Here is a 15895-nt window from a genome sequence, read left to right on the forward strand (position 1 = left end):
AGAGGATCCAGGAGCATGGCTATCATTCCTACATGGGTGGGGCAAAGCCCTGCTGTCCCCTTCCATGGGACAGGCGCCCTGTCATAAGTCACTGTCCTCCCCAGCCTGAACAGCATTCCCCCATACTAAAGCCCAACATCCTCCAGTGTAGACATTTGAGTCTGTACCACCACTGCCACCCACTGCTCTTTACCCCTTTCTGGGATAGCGACAAGGAAAGAACCCAAGACCAAATCTTCGCATCATCCAGGTAGAGAATCCAAACAGCAGGACCTACTAGTCTAACCCATTATCACATCTGGAGGCTCCTGGACAGGCCTGGTTATGCCAAGAGGGGAAGGAAGGAGGCAGATATTAGCCATGGGGGTGGGGAAAGGCTAATACTGAGGGAAGTTGGTGGCACAGCCTGGGGCACGGTGGTCAGGCTCCAGGGCAAGGACAAGTATGGCTAGGGCTGGTCCTTCCCTAGCAAGGATAGAAAGTGTTCTAGTTCACTAGCTGCCAGAAGGCAATATATCAGAAACAGAAAGGCTTTTAAAAAGAGGAATTTAATAAGTTGCTAGTTTATAGTTCTAAGGCTGAGGAAATGTCCCAATTAAAGCAAGTCTATAAAAATGTCCAAATTAAGGTACCAACAAGAGGTTACCTTAACTCAAGAAAGGCCAATGACGTTTAGGGTTCCTCTTGCAGCTGGAAGGACATGTGGTGAAGTCATTCAGCTTTCTCTCCTGGCTTCTTGTTTCATGAAGCTCCCCGGGAAGCATTTTCCTTCTTCATCTCCAAAACTCACTGGCTAATGGACTCTCTGCATTGTGATCCTGCTGTGTGCTGCTGTGGCTTTCTAGTGGCCCTAAAAAAGGGACACTCTCCAAAATGTTTCCTCTTTCAAAGGATTAATGGGTGGAGTCACAACTCCATGGAAGCTATCTGATCAAAAGTTACCACCCACACTTGGCTGGGTCACGTCTCCATGGGAACAATCAGAATGCTCCCAGCGGGCAGTATTGAATGAAGATTAAAGGACATGGCTTTTCTGGGGTCCACCAAAGATTCATACTGGCACAGAAGTATAGGACAGTCAAGAGAACCGGAATAGAGGAACAAGGGACAGGCAGCCACTGGCTTGCAGGAATAAGACGTCTTGGCATAGCAAGCATGCGGCCCAGGCCATAGCGTGATATCTGGTCCTCAGGCCCTCAGGTAATGGGGATATGAAGCTGGTGGATGCAGTTATGGGAGAAGGGCTTGGCCCAAGCCAGGCAGGTCTTCTGTGAGAGACTGAGGCCTTTGCAGAGACCATGGAGCAGGCAGAAACAGCCCTTGATTCTCAAGGCAGGTTGGTTGATTGTCCAACTTATCTGTGGGTTTGGTCTTTTACAGGGAAGTTGAAAGAATGGACCCTGATTTTATACGGCACGGCCGAGCACCCATATAACACCTTCAGTTCCCACCAGTCTCGCTCGAGGATGTTGGAGCTGGAACCACCCAAGGCCGCTATGTTCCCGCCCCAGGCCGAGGTGCCTGATGATGAAGAAGATTACGCAGGTAACTGCACCTGAAGCAAGAGGAACTGGCTAGCCTCTGCCATTTTTATTTTTCCACTAGAGCTCTTAAAATGTGGGGCTGTTCCTGGCAAAAGGTGGGGGCTATGATATTATATATCTCTTTCCTGGAAGTGGTAATAACGATGGTAATTTGCACTCACACAGCTCCTCCCATCCAAGGCTCTCCCAATATTTTACAAACCAGTAAGTATGCTTCAAACCAGCAAGTATACTCTAAACTTCCCAGGCTGGGAAACTGAGGCCCAATATGCCCAGCCAGAACTGGGACTTGCCCCCTGGTTGATTAGCCTCCTCGTGGGGCGTGCCCTTTTCCTGCAAGGCACCAACTCTAGTTTTGACCTCCCAGCTCGTACATCCACCCACGTTCAGGCCTTATAGCTGGAATGGGAAGAAGGTGGAGGTAACCAGCAGGGATCCAGGCAGTTTGGGCTGATCGGCCTCGTACAGAAGGGACCTGGCTGTTAGACATCTCAAGCAGGCCTCCAGGGGCTCTGTTTAAAGGCTAGTATCTTCAGAGATTGTCAGGACATATACTGATACTATACATGCACACAAAAAATTAATAATAATAATAATAATAATAATAATAAGCTCTTAAAAAGCTCTCTAGAAGTAAAGATATCCTTCATGAACCATTTTTCTCCTTCCATACCTTTGTCAGGTCGGAACTGTTCCACCTGCGTGTGGGCCACTAGCCTGCCCCGCCGAGGCAGCACAGAGCTGCAGTGGCTGTGCAGAAACAGCTGACACTTTCAGTGGCTGGGCTGGGTGAGATTTTTATTAATGTACTAGATGAAAAGTTGTTTCTTTCTCTATGAGCCATCCCACTATGATTTGTGTGAAACTGGGGTGTTTCTGGTTTGACATATTTTCTCTGGTTAAATATTCCAGCTCTTTGATGAATGATACGTGATATTGAACAACACTGATGCTTTCTGAGTTATGTAATAGCTTTTAAAAAATATATAACAAAATGGCAAATTCCATCAAGACATAGTGAGCATAAATTATGGTTGATTCAATTTTAAATTTCTCCTCCATTCTTTTAAAACTGAGCGTTGAATTATGTATGGACTTAATCCACTATTTCCCCTGTGATTTATAAACCGTGGCATGATTCAGTAATTATTAATAAAGGACTGATTTTTTTTTCCCCCTTAAAAATCTACTGCTGACTCTAACCTTGCACATGGAACCTCATTATAATGTTGTTCTGCAGTTCCATTCACCCAGTCTCTACTGAGCAAGGCCTAGATGGAGAAAGGGGATGTCCACAGAAATAAGACATATGCCCCGCTTTCAGTGATGTTCCCTGCGATCTCAGAGGGCAGGGTCATGGGTGGACAAACAATGATGGGAAGAGTCCATTGAGGGACAGGGAGGGCAAGGGTAGGAGGACTTCATTCTGGGGAGGCTGGCCACAGGCAGGCTGTGTACGGAGGGGGAGGTCCAGGCTGGGGATGGGGAATAAGCTGGCCACAGGCAGATAGTGCTTGGAGGGGGTGGGTCCAGGCTGGGGGATTCTACCTAGGACCCTGGGGAGCAGGTATCCATGTCAGGAAGGGGTGGGAGAGCAGTGATCCATAGGACCAGCCAGCAGGAATGGGCCAGGCAGCGCAGGAATTGAGGGGAGAGGGTAGACAGGAGAGATGGAGGGCGAGATCCCACTGGGACCTGGAAATCAAGAAGAGGAGGCAAGACGAGTGAGGGGTGGAGGGGGATGTCCAGGGAGCACGTGTGTGATGGCAAGGATGCTGGACAGTAGCAGCCAGATTCTGAAAGGGCATGGGACTCCTGGAGGGTGCCACACACCTCATGGCTGCCCTGTGGAAGGAAGAAGCAGGTGTGGTGGACCCAGTGGCTCTGGGTGAATTTCTGAGGCAGCGTGGGATTCTGGAGTTCCTTGAGGCAGATAAAGACATGGAAATCTAACTTCAAGGAGACAGGGGCAGTGATGTCAGCCCTGGCGCAGTGAGCTAGGAGAGCGGGAGGAGATTGGGGGCCCAGGGTTCCAGCAGGGAAGGAGGCCAGCAGCCACAGGGTCAGGGTTTCAGTCCCCAGGGACCCTCTGTGGCTGAGGTTCTGAGGGTGGGGAGTTCCTCTTTGATGGCCAGCCTGCTGGGACAGAGCCCTCAGTGTTCCTGGTACAGGTGGAGGCCCCTGGATAGCAACCAAGTCTCACCATGAGCAACCCAGGATGCTCGACCAGAGAGCCAACCCTGGGCTGGGCTAGGGGTGCCCAGATTCTGCAACCTGTGCCACACACCCTAAGTGGGTCCTGGCTCATGATCCAGGGAGCTGGACGTTCCACAGACACAGGTGCTGAAATCAGCAAGAATGATGGCAGCAAGCCAGGTGGGTGCCCAGTGTCTAAGAGGAGAGGAAAAAAGCCGTCCTGGGAACAGAGGGAAGCCTGAGCGTCAGGACAGATGCAGTCATTGAGCAAAGGTGGATGACTAGCCTGAGGATCTGTTCTGGTCTCTCAGGAACTGGGGACGGGCTGAGGACACTTAGGGACAGTGCAATCATCCATGCAGCACCCTGAGCAGGGCGAAAGCTCACAGGTGCTGTTGCCTGGAGGATGGGCTTCCAGGGCAGGTCAGTAGGTGCACCTTTGGGGTATCCAAACCAGGATCATACACTCACTCCCCAGATGTGGACAGATGCCCAGAGAAAGAAGTAACTTGCTCTGGTCAGCAAGCAGTCAAGAAAGAGTCCAGACTAGAAATGCAACTGGTCTGTTTTTCTCCTTGGCACCGTCTTTTCTGCAATTAGCCATCTCACTCTTGCATCTTACTCCACGTCAAACAGCATTATGGTGAGGTTCTAGTGCGCTTTTTCTTGGATGGGACAGATAGTGAGAAAGATTGTAATATTTTCTAAATCCTACTGTTCCTTCAGAAATTGGCCTATACATGTAGTGACCCATCAACCAAGAACTCCCAAGTTGCTTTCTAACATTGATTTGCTAGTGTGTTTGTGTATGTACTTTTTTTTTTTACCCTGAATTTGTTCTATGAAAGATTTAAGGTGGAGTTTTCAAACAATCCTGTGTCGTTACAGTATAACATGTAAGGAAAACAGCTTCCATTGGCTGGTCCATTCACCCATCAATTGAGCTCCCCTTGTATACTTCTATTTGGAGTGATGAGAAGTTTCACAGAAAGACAGTGGGTCTTTGAGGAACTTTCACCTAGTTGAGGCAAGAGGAAAAGCAGAAATAAATACAAATCACAGCAGAAACAACATATGCTCACCCAGAGAATGATTTACCCTGTCCAAGGAAAAAGAGGAGGGAGTGAGCTATGGCCAGGTGGATTTAATTCATGGATGCTTCATGGAAGAGATGACTATTGATACTGAGCTTTTAAGAAGAGTCCACGCAGACAGCGCTACTGGGAAAGCTTGTTTACAAACATTAACCGAGCTTCTTGGATGGGCATTTTTGTAACCCGATTTCCAGATCGGTGCTTGCCGTTACCCAGTTGCATGATTCTGTGTCAAGAGTCTTCGCTTTTGTGGTGCGGTGGACCCCAGCCTTGCCTGGGACTTCCACTCAGGATTCTTGACTAAATTCTCCCCCACAGAGAGGTCCAGGAGAGAGGGGAAGGAAGTGGCTTGGGATAAAGCCCACACTCAGAAGAGAGGAAGGAAAAATGCCCCCTCACTGGCCTGGACCAGACCCCTCCTCAAAGGCTGTCCCTGCCCCAGGGCGGTGGACACTCTGTCTGCAGATGGGGAGGATGTGTGCACTTTCCCCCATTTCCATCCACTCTCCTTTCATTCAGTCAGTCACTCAGCAAACATTTACTGAGCACTGGACACTGTTTTATGGTCTGAGCACAGAGCAGTGAACAAACCGAAGCCCCTGCCCATGGGCTGCTGCATCTCCCAGGCCTGCAGAGATTGAGGAAGTTGGCCTGTCTTCTCCCTGTTCCCTCAAAATCTTAAAATGGAGGGAATTGTTCACTGTTGCTCCCCTCAGCCTGCTGGAGAAACAGCTCCAGGAGAGGACCAACAAGTGATTGAGTCACCCGGACTTTCATGGCCATTGTAGGGCCTGGGATGGGGGATGTGGTCAGACCCACTGGGCTTGGTGGGAAGGTGGGGACCCAGCACCTAAGCACAAGAGTTTTGGCCCCAGTGGGTGATTTTAAACCACCATATGGTGAAGCCAGAGAGCCCGGTGAAGGATTTCCATGGATACCCCTGTACACGGGCTGGAACGAGGTGGAGCAAGATTCGGATCTGCCCTCCTGAGTAGAAATGACAAGCAACTCCAAAACAATGTGGAGCGGGAATGTTGCGGGGTGTGGGGCAGGGCTTTGGAGGTGGCGGGGAATGTGTGAGTGTCCGCGCAGGCCGTCGCCCCTTCCCAGCTGAGGGCCGGAGAAATGTACCCCAGGCCTCCCAGAGGTGGGAACTGCACCAAAAGGGCTACACAAAGGAAATGGAGGTGGGCAGGACCCACAATGGAAACTTTGGAAATATCAACAACGGTAAACCTTCAGGGAGGGAAGCAAAATAAACTGGGTCTCATGCTGGGAAAGTCTGGAGACTCTTTAAAGACGAATGAAGAGGGCTTTGTGTAGCTCAGCAAAGAGACCCATTATGGGCAGCGGAGAATGGGGACTTTTTTCATTCCCTCGTGTTCCCGGTGAAATCCTGGTGGCCCCCAAATTACCTCCTCTTTGCTTCTGAAGTCATTCCCCACCCTCTCCAACAACTAAAACCTTTGTAGAAGGTTTTTTCCTTCTAAAAGGCTCAAAAGCCCGCCTAAGGCCCCATTTAGTCCCTCCCCATAACTCCTGGGAACTATCTGGGGGGTTTTCCTGAGTCTTTTCTCCGGGGTAAGAGGAAAGGGCAGAGGTGAGAGGAAAAGGGAAGGGGTGGGGGGTCCCCACTCCAGCCCTGGCTTAGGCAGGTTGTGGCCAGGCCAGGAGGGAGAGGATCCCCTGGCCCATCCATAGATGTCCCCCACCATACCTCCAGGGGGTGAGGAGTTAAAACTGGGCCCCTCCCAGTGTCACACCCAGAGGGAAGGATCTAGAAGACATGAGATGTGAGGCGTAAGGTGTGATGGAGTCCACTGAGCTTTTCTTGCCATCACCTTTCCCACCGAGTGAGCATTTGGGGAGTAATGGAAACTTGAGAGAGGGCGTTCATGGCTCCCCTTCGAGGGCTAGAGTGAGGGGAGCCCCAAAATAAAGGAGCTCTGCTCGTCAGGAGCTGGAGGCTGGCCCCTGAGAGTGCCGTGGGAGGCCAGCCTCACCCTGCCCCAGTTGACACACATCCACCCTGTCACACCCCTGCTGCAGCCACCCCTGGTGGGTATAAACAGATGGAAACGTAACCGCGTTTCCACCATGGCATGCCCCTGCCCCTTTTCTGCCTATGTCATCCCTGCCTAATTAACAGTAGCCCAAAGCTACCACTGTTGGCAGAAGTTTGCCTAACACCCTAAAGAACCATGCTGGGCTGCCCTACCCTCCAGAGTGGAAATCAAGGAGCTGGCTGGCCCCAGCACGATGACCAAGACAGCGATGCACCACCAAGGGCTGCCGGCCTCTCCTTCCCGTCACAACCAGTTCTTCTACTATCTCACAGTTCTCCTCTCTTCACTAGTCTTGGTCCCCCCACCCCACCGTCAGTTATTTGACTTGCTCTCTTGGAATCCTCAGATTCCCTTGGGGGCAGTGCTCCATCCAAGGACCCTGGCCCAGGGTCCTGCTGGGTCATCTTCTCCCGCCACCTCCAGGCTGCGATATCGTCCCGGAGGGCTCTCGGGGATGAGGTTAGATGAAGGGCATGTCTCTCTGAATGAAAGGAAATGCTTGTTTCTTTAAGGCGTGTGTCATCCAGAGTGCGGCGACAAAGGCTGTGATGGCCCCAATGCAGAACAGTGCCTGAACTGCGTCCACTTCAGCCTGGGGAGCGCCAAGACCAGCAGGTAATGGGGTGGGGCTTCCAGCTGCAAATCCTGGGGCACCACAGCATGGCCCACTGCTCACGGCTTTTAACCCCCACCTGATGCCCCAATCGGGAATTCCTGTAACACTCCCAAGACAAAGTTACATTGAGGTTAACTGCTTTGGAGTTTATATATATATATATCTTAGTAACTTTTTATTCTACTCACACAAGTAATACCTGTCCCTTGCAGAGAAACCAGACACTGTAGCATTTTGGTGTCTGTCCTTATAAACCTTTTTCTATCCACTTTGTTGTGCAAGCATGGGATCACACTGCATGCGCCGAGGCTGACCACTTGGTGAATGTAGACAGCTGTGATTTTAAGGCCTAGAGTGTTTTAAAGCCAGCTCTGTGTGCCGTGCATGCTGACTCAGAGAGACATGGCAGACAGGCTGAATCTCACTGTTCGTTTTCTTAGTGTCTCTTAACACTAGTGGGGGTTTCCCATGTGCATTTTTGGAGACTTCCCAGAGAGCCTGTGAGACTTGCTTGACCCCGGAGGGAAGGGCATTTGGGAAATCTGACCTTGGGCCCCCAGGAGTAGAACTCATTGCCTAGGTCTGGTTCACCCCTCTGTGCTGAAGTTCCCCTTTGTGTGTCCGTCCATCAGGCTCCAAGCTCTGCCCCTGGAACCCCCCTCCAGTTCCTGGCACGATTCCCTTCCTCCACTCAAATTCTCATCCGCCCCAGCCTCATAACTGTCCTTGGGCTCATGCATGCATTTATTGAGCACCTGCCATATGCCACACTATGCCCAGCCCTGGGGAGCTAAGTGGGAAAAACCCAGCATGGCCTCCTAGAGGTGCAGTCATAAAGATGCACCCACAAGCACTGCTTCCCAGCTGTGAGTACCCTGATAGGGTGGCTGATGAATGGTGGAACCAGAGCCTGGGCACAGCTCTCAGGGTGCCCATGGACTTCCCAAACACAGTCAAGCCCAGCCTACTGCTGTGTAGAAAGTTCTGCACACTTCACATGAGGGTGGAGGCTTGCCGACAGCACTGGGCTGGGATTCTGCAGAGCTGAAAACTCTGCAAGTCAAACCCTGTCATCTTGGTACCTTCAGGACACCAAAACACAGCCACAAGGCTTCCCATTCCGGCACCTTTGAAAAGAAAGGACTCCAAGTTCTCAGAACCTCTACCTGTGTCCTCCCAAACCTCCCATCCTCACCTTACCAAGACAATGGGTATGGTTTAAAGACACTTAGGGTGGGCCCCCTCAGTTTGGGGACATCCTTCCAAACCAGCTGCCTGCCTTCGCCTGACCCTGGTTGGCACTGCAGGGCGAAGAGGGCTGGGGCTGGGACTGAATTGGAAAGACTCTCACTGTCTCCTGCTCCCCACAGGAAGTGCGTGAGCGAGTGCCCCTTGGGCTACTTTGGGGACTCGGCAGCCCGGCGCTGTCGCCGGTGCCACAAGGGCTGTGAGACCTGCTCGGGTAGGAGCCCGACCCAGTGCCTGTCTTGCCGTCATGGCTTCTACCACCATCAGGAAATGAATGCCTGTGTGACCCAGTGTCCTGTGGGATTTTATGCCGATGAGAGTAAGTGGAACATTCGTAGGTGCAAGAAATGGGCAGTCAAAAGTAAAAAATGTTTATTTGGTACAAAATTTATATTTTGACTAGTGCATTTCCTAATATCACTTATGTAGATAGCTTGATTCAACGCCATAAGTACTTGGAATCTCAGGTAGGACATGAGATTTTGTTGGTTTGTCCAGAGTGATGCCCCAGTGAATCCCAGAGTGATTCAATCAGTGAGTGGAAAAGTATTTGCAAAGCCCCCTTTGGGGAATGGTGAGAATGGGGAGAAATTCAACCTCCGCAAGTTGAATTCTTGATATTCTCACTAGCAGTGTGGACAACCAAAGCTATAGGTTGAACCCCCAGTCTTGGGGTTTGTTCATATGAAACTTAACCCCACAAAGGATAGGTCAAGTCTACTTAAAATTTAGGTCTAAAATTTAGTCACCCCCAAGAGAGCCTCTTTTGTTGCTCAGGTGTGGCCTCTCTCTCCAGCCAATACAACAAGCAAACTCACCACCCTCCCCATGTGTACGTGAGACATGACTCCCAGGGGTGTGGACCTTCCTGGCAACATGGGACAGAAATCCTAGAATAAGCTGAGACTCAGCGTCAAGGGATTGAGAAAAACCCTAGAATGAGCTGAGACCCAGCATCAAGGAATTGAGAAAACCTTCTCGACCAAAAAGGGAAAGAGTGAAGTGAGACAAAGTGTCAATGGCTGAGAGATTCCAAACAGAGTCGAGAGGTTATCCTGGAGGTTATTCTTACGCATTAAGTAGATATCACCTTGTTATTCAAGATGTAATGGAGAGGCTGGAGGGAACTGCCTGAAAATGTAGAGCTGTGTTCCAGTAGCCATGTTTCCTGAGGATGATTGAATAATGATATAGCTGTCACAGTGTTACTGTGTGATTGTGAAAACCTTGTGTCTGGTGCTCCTTTTATCTACCTTGTCAACAGACAAGTAGAACATACAGAATACAAATAAATAATAGGGGGAACAAATGTTAAAATAAATTTAGTTTGAAATGTTAGTGATCAATGAAAGGGAGGGGTAAGGGGTATGGTATGTATAATCTTTTTTTTCTGTTTTCGTTTTATTTCTTTTTCTGTTATCTTTTTATTTCTTTTTCTGAATTGATGCAAATGTTCTAAGAAATGATGAATATGCAACTAAGTGGTGATATTGTGAATTAATGATTATATACGTAGAATGAATGATCACATGTTAATGTTTTAGTTCGTTTGTTACTTTTTTTTAAATTAATAAATAAATTTAAAGAAAAAGAAAAGAAAGAAAGAAATGGGCAGTCAGCTCTCCCCATTCTGGGCTGGCATTCATTCCCTCTGTAGGGAGAATTTTCTGAGCCTCTGCTTCCTGGATGCTAGGAGATTCAAGGAAGGACCTTTCACAGCAGAGGGAGGGAGATATGATGAAATCAAAGCATTCCAACCCTGTTGGCCAATAGCAGTTTGTACACAAACCTACCAGAAAAGTTCAAGGGGGTTGCTGAGATGAATCATCAGGTAGTCTGGGAATTTCATGCATCTGCAAGGCAATATTCATCATTGACGAGGGACAGAGCATCAGCTCAGACCAGGTGGTCTGGGCTCCGTCTGATTTCAGATATCAGAAAAGGAAGGCCTCTGAGGATTACCCCCCTGCCCTGCCCCAAGGAAAGACTGTGCTGGCTGTGTCTCTGCACCTCTTGAAGCCCAGTGCATAGCGGGGGTGAGGGGTGGAGGGGCACCTAAGGGGATTCAGTACAAGTGTATAAAATCAGTGGTCACAGCTAGATGAAAGCCCTGGTAGGAAGAACTTCTGAGCTGAAATTGGGACTTAAGTATAGGCAGAAGGCTTACAATATGTAAGGAGGAGGAGCCTGCCAGCTTGAAGCAGTAGGCTCAGAGGGAAGAGTCAAACTTTGCTGAGCCCTTGACAGACACTGTGCCATTTAACCCCTAAGAGATGGGTGTGTGGCCCTCATCTTTCCAACAGAGAAAATGAAGCTGAGAGAGGTTAAAAGGCCCCTCATGAGTAATGGCAGAGGTGGGACTTGAAGTCAGAGCAGAGAGCCCAGGGTCCTTACTTCCCACAGCCCACTGGGGCCTACAGCACCCACCCCACAGAGAGGGGTGGGATGGAGCCAGCAGGGCTTGGGGGCCCGGGACTTCATGTCCATGTATTGCCAACTCTCCTAGCCAAGGAAGGGCCAAAATAATTGAGTTGATGGAGGATATTTCTCAAATAAGTTGCAATAAGCTAATGTTTAGGCATTAGTGATTTTGCATGTAGCAGGTACAGAACTCTCTGGGTCTGGGCTGAGCAGGAGGGATCGATGATCTGGTCTGTCAAGGCACTGCAGATACTCCTGTGGAGAAAGAGCCAGAAAATCTTTAAACACATATGAAGTGTGGTAGGGGGCAGTCCTAGTACAGGGACCCACAAATACATCCTGTGCTCAGGACCAGGGTATCAGCCTGGCAGGATATAACCCAATCCCTTAATAGATAAGGGGACTACTGATATAATCTGTCCCCTCTTGTCCCGAGCACATGCAATCCTTCACTGAAGACAGCCTGACTCTGGTGGGTGTGTTTTATCTGTCACCTTGGTGGTATATATCTGTCCCTGGAGGGGAGGGAGTGGGGTTCCCCACTGCGGCAGCACACAAACATGAGGGGGACGTGCTGTGCCTAGAACACCTCCCTGCTTCAACCACGACTGAGAGGTGGAAGACCTGCTGGCTATGGGAGACCGATGCTCACTGATGGAAGTTGTTTTGTCTCCATATGAATGAAAGTCTTTCCATCAGAGCCTGTGGGAGTCATGCTTTTGCTGGTGACCCCAATACCTGCATTGGAGTAGGTTGGCATCTCTTTAGGTGACTTTCCTTACAACTGATAAAAAGCCATCAAACAACCAGACTCTCTTTAGAGGAAGAACAAATAGCAGGCAAGGCATATTTTACAGCCTTTGCTAACATCTGCCCTGAACTGCCGCACAGACCTGTTTTCAATATGGAGACCCCATTAGCTCCCGGACTTCACCCAAAGCAGGAGCTAGCCTCACTTGCTCAGCCAGTGCACATCCTGCCGCAGATGTGTACTATGTATATGGAGACCCGAGGAAAATGCAAAGAGATGTAACAAGTGGCCCCCACCTTCCAGAAAAAACTCTCTGAGGAAGCAGGACCCGATATGCCCCGACCACTTAGTATTCAAGCAGAGTGGCATTTGACAAGGTGCCAGAAGGAGTGATCTAGTAGTAACTTATCCAAACACGGTGGGAGTTAGGTAACCCAGCATTTCCCCGTGAGGCCTGTGGGGTTGTCACTAGTATGTCTTACTGCATGAGCCCTTCATTCTTCCTTGAAGACGCCTGTGAAATCACAGAGGAGGGTCTCAGAGGCCCCCACAGATCCACCCTGTCATTTTTCTAAAGATTTTCACCTGACTAAAATCCATTCCCGAGACTGTCAATGGCCGAAAAGCTCTCTTTTCAGCCCGTCCTGAAATGCTCAAGTTTTATTTGCCCAGATTTGATTTACATCAATCCTTTCTCCTTCTCCTCATCTTGATTTTTTTTTTCCTCTAGGTCAGAAAAATTGCCTTAAATGCCACCCAAGCTGTAAAAAGTGCATTGATGAACCAGAGAAATGTACTATTTGTAAAGAAGGATTCAGGTAAAGCCTTTACTTCAAATCTGAAGGATGCTAAAGCATTTACACTGTCTCAGCTTTTACAATTGTTGTATCCAGTTTTGCATCTTCTCCAAAAAGTAATATTTCGGAGACCCAAAGCCTTTCAGGGTAAAGAGTTCGTGTCTATTAAAATCACATTTCCACTTATAGATGGTTGTTTTTTTAAGGTGAAAAGTTAAAGGATGGGTAAAAACTCTACAATTTACAACACATTTGGAGAATCAGTAAAAGCAGCACTTCATCTTGTTATAAAGTTGGGCTTACTATTAAAAGGGTGAGGAGCTCTTAAGGGAAGCACAGAAACCGCCCCCCCCCCCTTCTAGGTGCCAGTAACTCCACCTATTCCAGTTGCCTGTCCCAGCAAGGGGCCCGATAATGGAGACCCTCACTCCGCACTCACCCTGGCCTGGTCACTCTGTTCTTCCTTATTTTTCCCAGCTTCTGGTATATTCTTCCAGATGGGGGCACTGAATCCCTGAGAATATTCTTTAGGGAGGCCTGGGTCTCCCTCTTCCACCAGCTCAGCCTTGTGAAGCTCAGCACACTTTTCCTCTAAAGACAGTTTACTGGTTGCTTTCATTTTCTGGTTGCAAAAGTAAATACCATGCCATGGGTTGGCTTAAACAGTGGGAACTGTGGCTCACAACAGAAGTACAAAGTAAGCGCAGCTCCTGGTTAGAAGTCCAAATCATCAAGGCATCATCACGGCGGTGCTTCCTCCCTGACATCGGTGGTGCTTGGAGCTGGCTGCTGATCCTCAGTCCTGGGTCCCTCTGTCACGTGACAGGGCACCTGGTGGCCTCTCCTGGCCTCTCCCTTCTCCTCCAGGTTCCCTTGACCTTCAGCTTCTTATTTCCTGTACCTTTCTCTCTCTGTGTCTGAATTCCATTCTGCTTCTAAAGGACTCCAGTAATAGGATTAAGAACCATCCTCATTGGGCTGGGCCACACCTTAACTGGAGCAATCTGATCAAAAGGTCCTCCTTAGAAGGGGTTCACATCCGCAAGGATGGATTAAGTTTAAGAACATGCTTTTCTGGCATACATACAGCTCCAAACTGTAATCACAGTTAGTGATTTTTAACTGGGACATTTTTAAATGTTCTTTCAGCCTGCTCCATGCAATCAATTGGATAGCGTTGGTTCCTCCATGCTGCTGTCTAGAATCCCAGAAAGTCTTTTATTAGAAATCAGGCCTGGAACAATCCCACTGTAAAGAGACCAGTGTGTGGAGACGGAAGCTTGGTCTGCATTTTAAGGGGAAAAGGAAAGGAGTAGGCTTGGGCAGTGCCTCCTACCCTGGGATGTGCACAGGAACCATCAGGGCTCTCATTTACATGCAGATTCCCATCCAGGAGGCCTGGGACTCTGCATTTCCATCAGACTCCCAGGGGATGCAGATGCTGAATGCTGCTGGCCCAGGGACACCCTTTGCTGCCCCCTTTGGGTATCACAGCCCTAGAGGAATTCAACCCACTTCCCTCACCCTTGTCTCCCCTCTTCCCAAATGCTGCTATGACTGAAAGTCACCAGCAGAGATGACTCCTTCTGGAGTTGGGAGGGAAGGAAGAAAAGTTACTGAGCAGCCACTCTTATTCCAATCCCTTTCTCAAATCTCTCCATGTAATCTTCCTGGCAGCCTATGAAGTAGACATTATTATTATTCAAATTTTCCAATATGGGAGATAAGCAATTGCCCGGGATGGCTTAATGATATTTCCTTTATCCTGTCCCTTTCTTCTGGATCAGGAAACTGGGGAGCAAGGGACCCACAGCCCAAGCTGTGCATGTCCAGAAAAGGGGTGGTAGCGGGGCTCCTGAAGTCGCTCATCACACTTCTGGCTCTTAATCCTGTTCACTGGACAAGAACACAGGTCAAAGGATGGCTGGTCAAGGAAGGAGCTCCCCAAGCAAGGCAGAAAAAGAGTAAGAAAGGAGAAGAGACTTTCAGCTGGTGGCACTGGCCAGGGGCCCGGGAGAGGCCAGCTTTGATGCCCCAAGCTCTGTCCCTCCTGCTCTGGCACCCCAACCCCAAGCTAGAGATTGAAGGTGTCAGGAAAGGAAGATTCCAGCTCACACAACCTGTTTACCAGTGGGGAAGGGCTTGGGGAGTCCCGGGAAACTTCATTTCAGGTTCCTGTGGGAAAGGGAAAGTCAGCTCCTCTCTCAGAAATGGTGTTCTAGGGACAAAATACCTCTAGGGAAGCAGTGCTTCCCAGCAAGCACAGGCTTTTGGGATGGTGAGCAAAATCTGAGCTGTCATCTGCATAATCCACCCAAAGCTTTCTTTTATTGCCCAATATCCTCTTGAGGTGTGACTTTACATTATCCCCATCATGGTAGAGCAATAAGGGACCAGCCAAGGAGCCACCTCCAGGCAAGCTGTCGCTTCAGGAGGATAAATGCAGGAAGGGCTCATGGGGGATGTCAGTTCTTAAAGATGTGATTTAATTCTGTTCCCTGGCACCGTGACGAGGAGAAGCGCTGGGTGGGTGTCCACCATCAGCACAAAGGGATTCTCCCACCCACGGCCCCCAACGCAAACATCTCCCCCTAAATGCAGGAGTCTGGGTCTGACCCAACCCCACTCCCAGAGCGATTGTTCAGTATGTATATTGGCAGGCCATTTAAAATGCACCAAATGCAGTGCCTTCTCAGGAACTAAAGGAAAAATAGGAGCTGACATTTGTTTACATCTGCTGTATGCCAGACCCTGCTCCAGACTCTATGGGTATTAGCGCATTTAGCCCTCAAAGCAGCCTTATGATGAAAGGAACTATTGGGTGCCCTTTAACAGATGAGGAAATAGAGGCACAGAGAGTTAACCAGCTGGCCCAGGGTCACACAGCTAGGAAGCAGCCAGGAACCCAGCATGGGCAGTCCATCAGCACAGTCCCCATGCTCATGATGGCTGCCTTGCTGGGGCCAGGTGAGGGCAGGTGCAGCCTCATCAGGCAAAGCCTGGTAGGTTCCAGGAGTAGCTTGTATTTCAAGTCCATCTTTCTAGCCAGGGCAAAGTGGAAGCAGATCTGCATTTCAGATTCAGCCTGATCGCCACCACTCCACTCTCACACTGTAAATGCAGAAGCGGTGGAAGGCTCGGATGTGGTAGAACTGAGCCAGC

The 15895-nt window shown here is 49.4% G+C and overlaps 1 protein-coding gene across 1 annotated transcript in view; it reads left to right on the forward strand.

Moving 5' to 3' along the window:
• PCSK6 (proprotein convertase subtilisin/kexin type 6) overlaps positions 1 to 15895 on the forward strand; it is a 195625-nt gene that overhangs the window by 166767 nt on the left and 12963 nt on the right. Inside the window, exons 14-17 of the mRNA XM_077124015.1 lie at positions 1381 to 1545; positions 7413 to 7515; positions 8887 to 9083; positions 12667 to 12754. Of these exons, the coding sequence (XP_076980130.1) occupies positions 1381 to 1545; positions 7413 to 7515; positions 8887 to 9083; positions 12667 to 12754 (553 nt within the window). The remainder of the gene's footprint in view (positions 1 to 1380; positions 1546 to 7412; positions 7516 to 8886; positions 9084 to 12666; positions 12755 to 15895) is intronic.

This window comes from Tamandua tetradactyla, chromosome 12 (assembly GCF_023851605.1).
Source record: "Tamandua tetradactyla isolate mTamTet1 chromosome 12, mTamTet1.pri, whole genome shotgun sequence".
Taxonomy (NCBI): domain Eukaryota; kingdom Metazoa; phylum Chordata; class Mammalia; order Pilosa; family Myrmecophagidae; genus Tamandua; species Tamandua tetradactyla.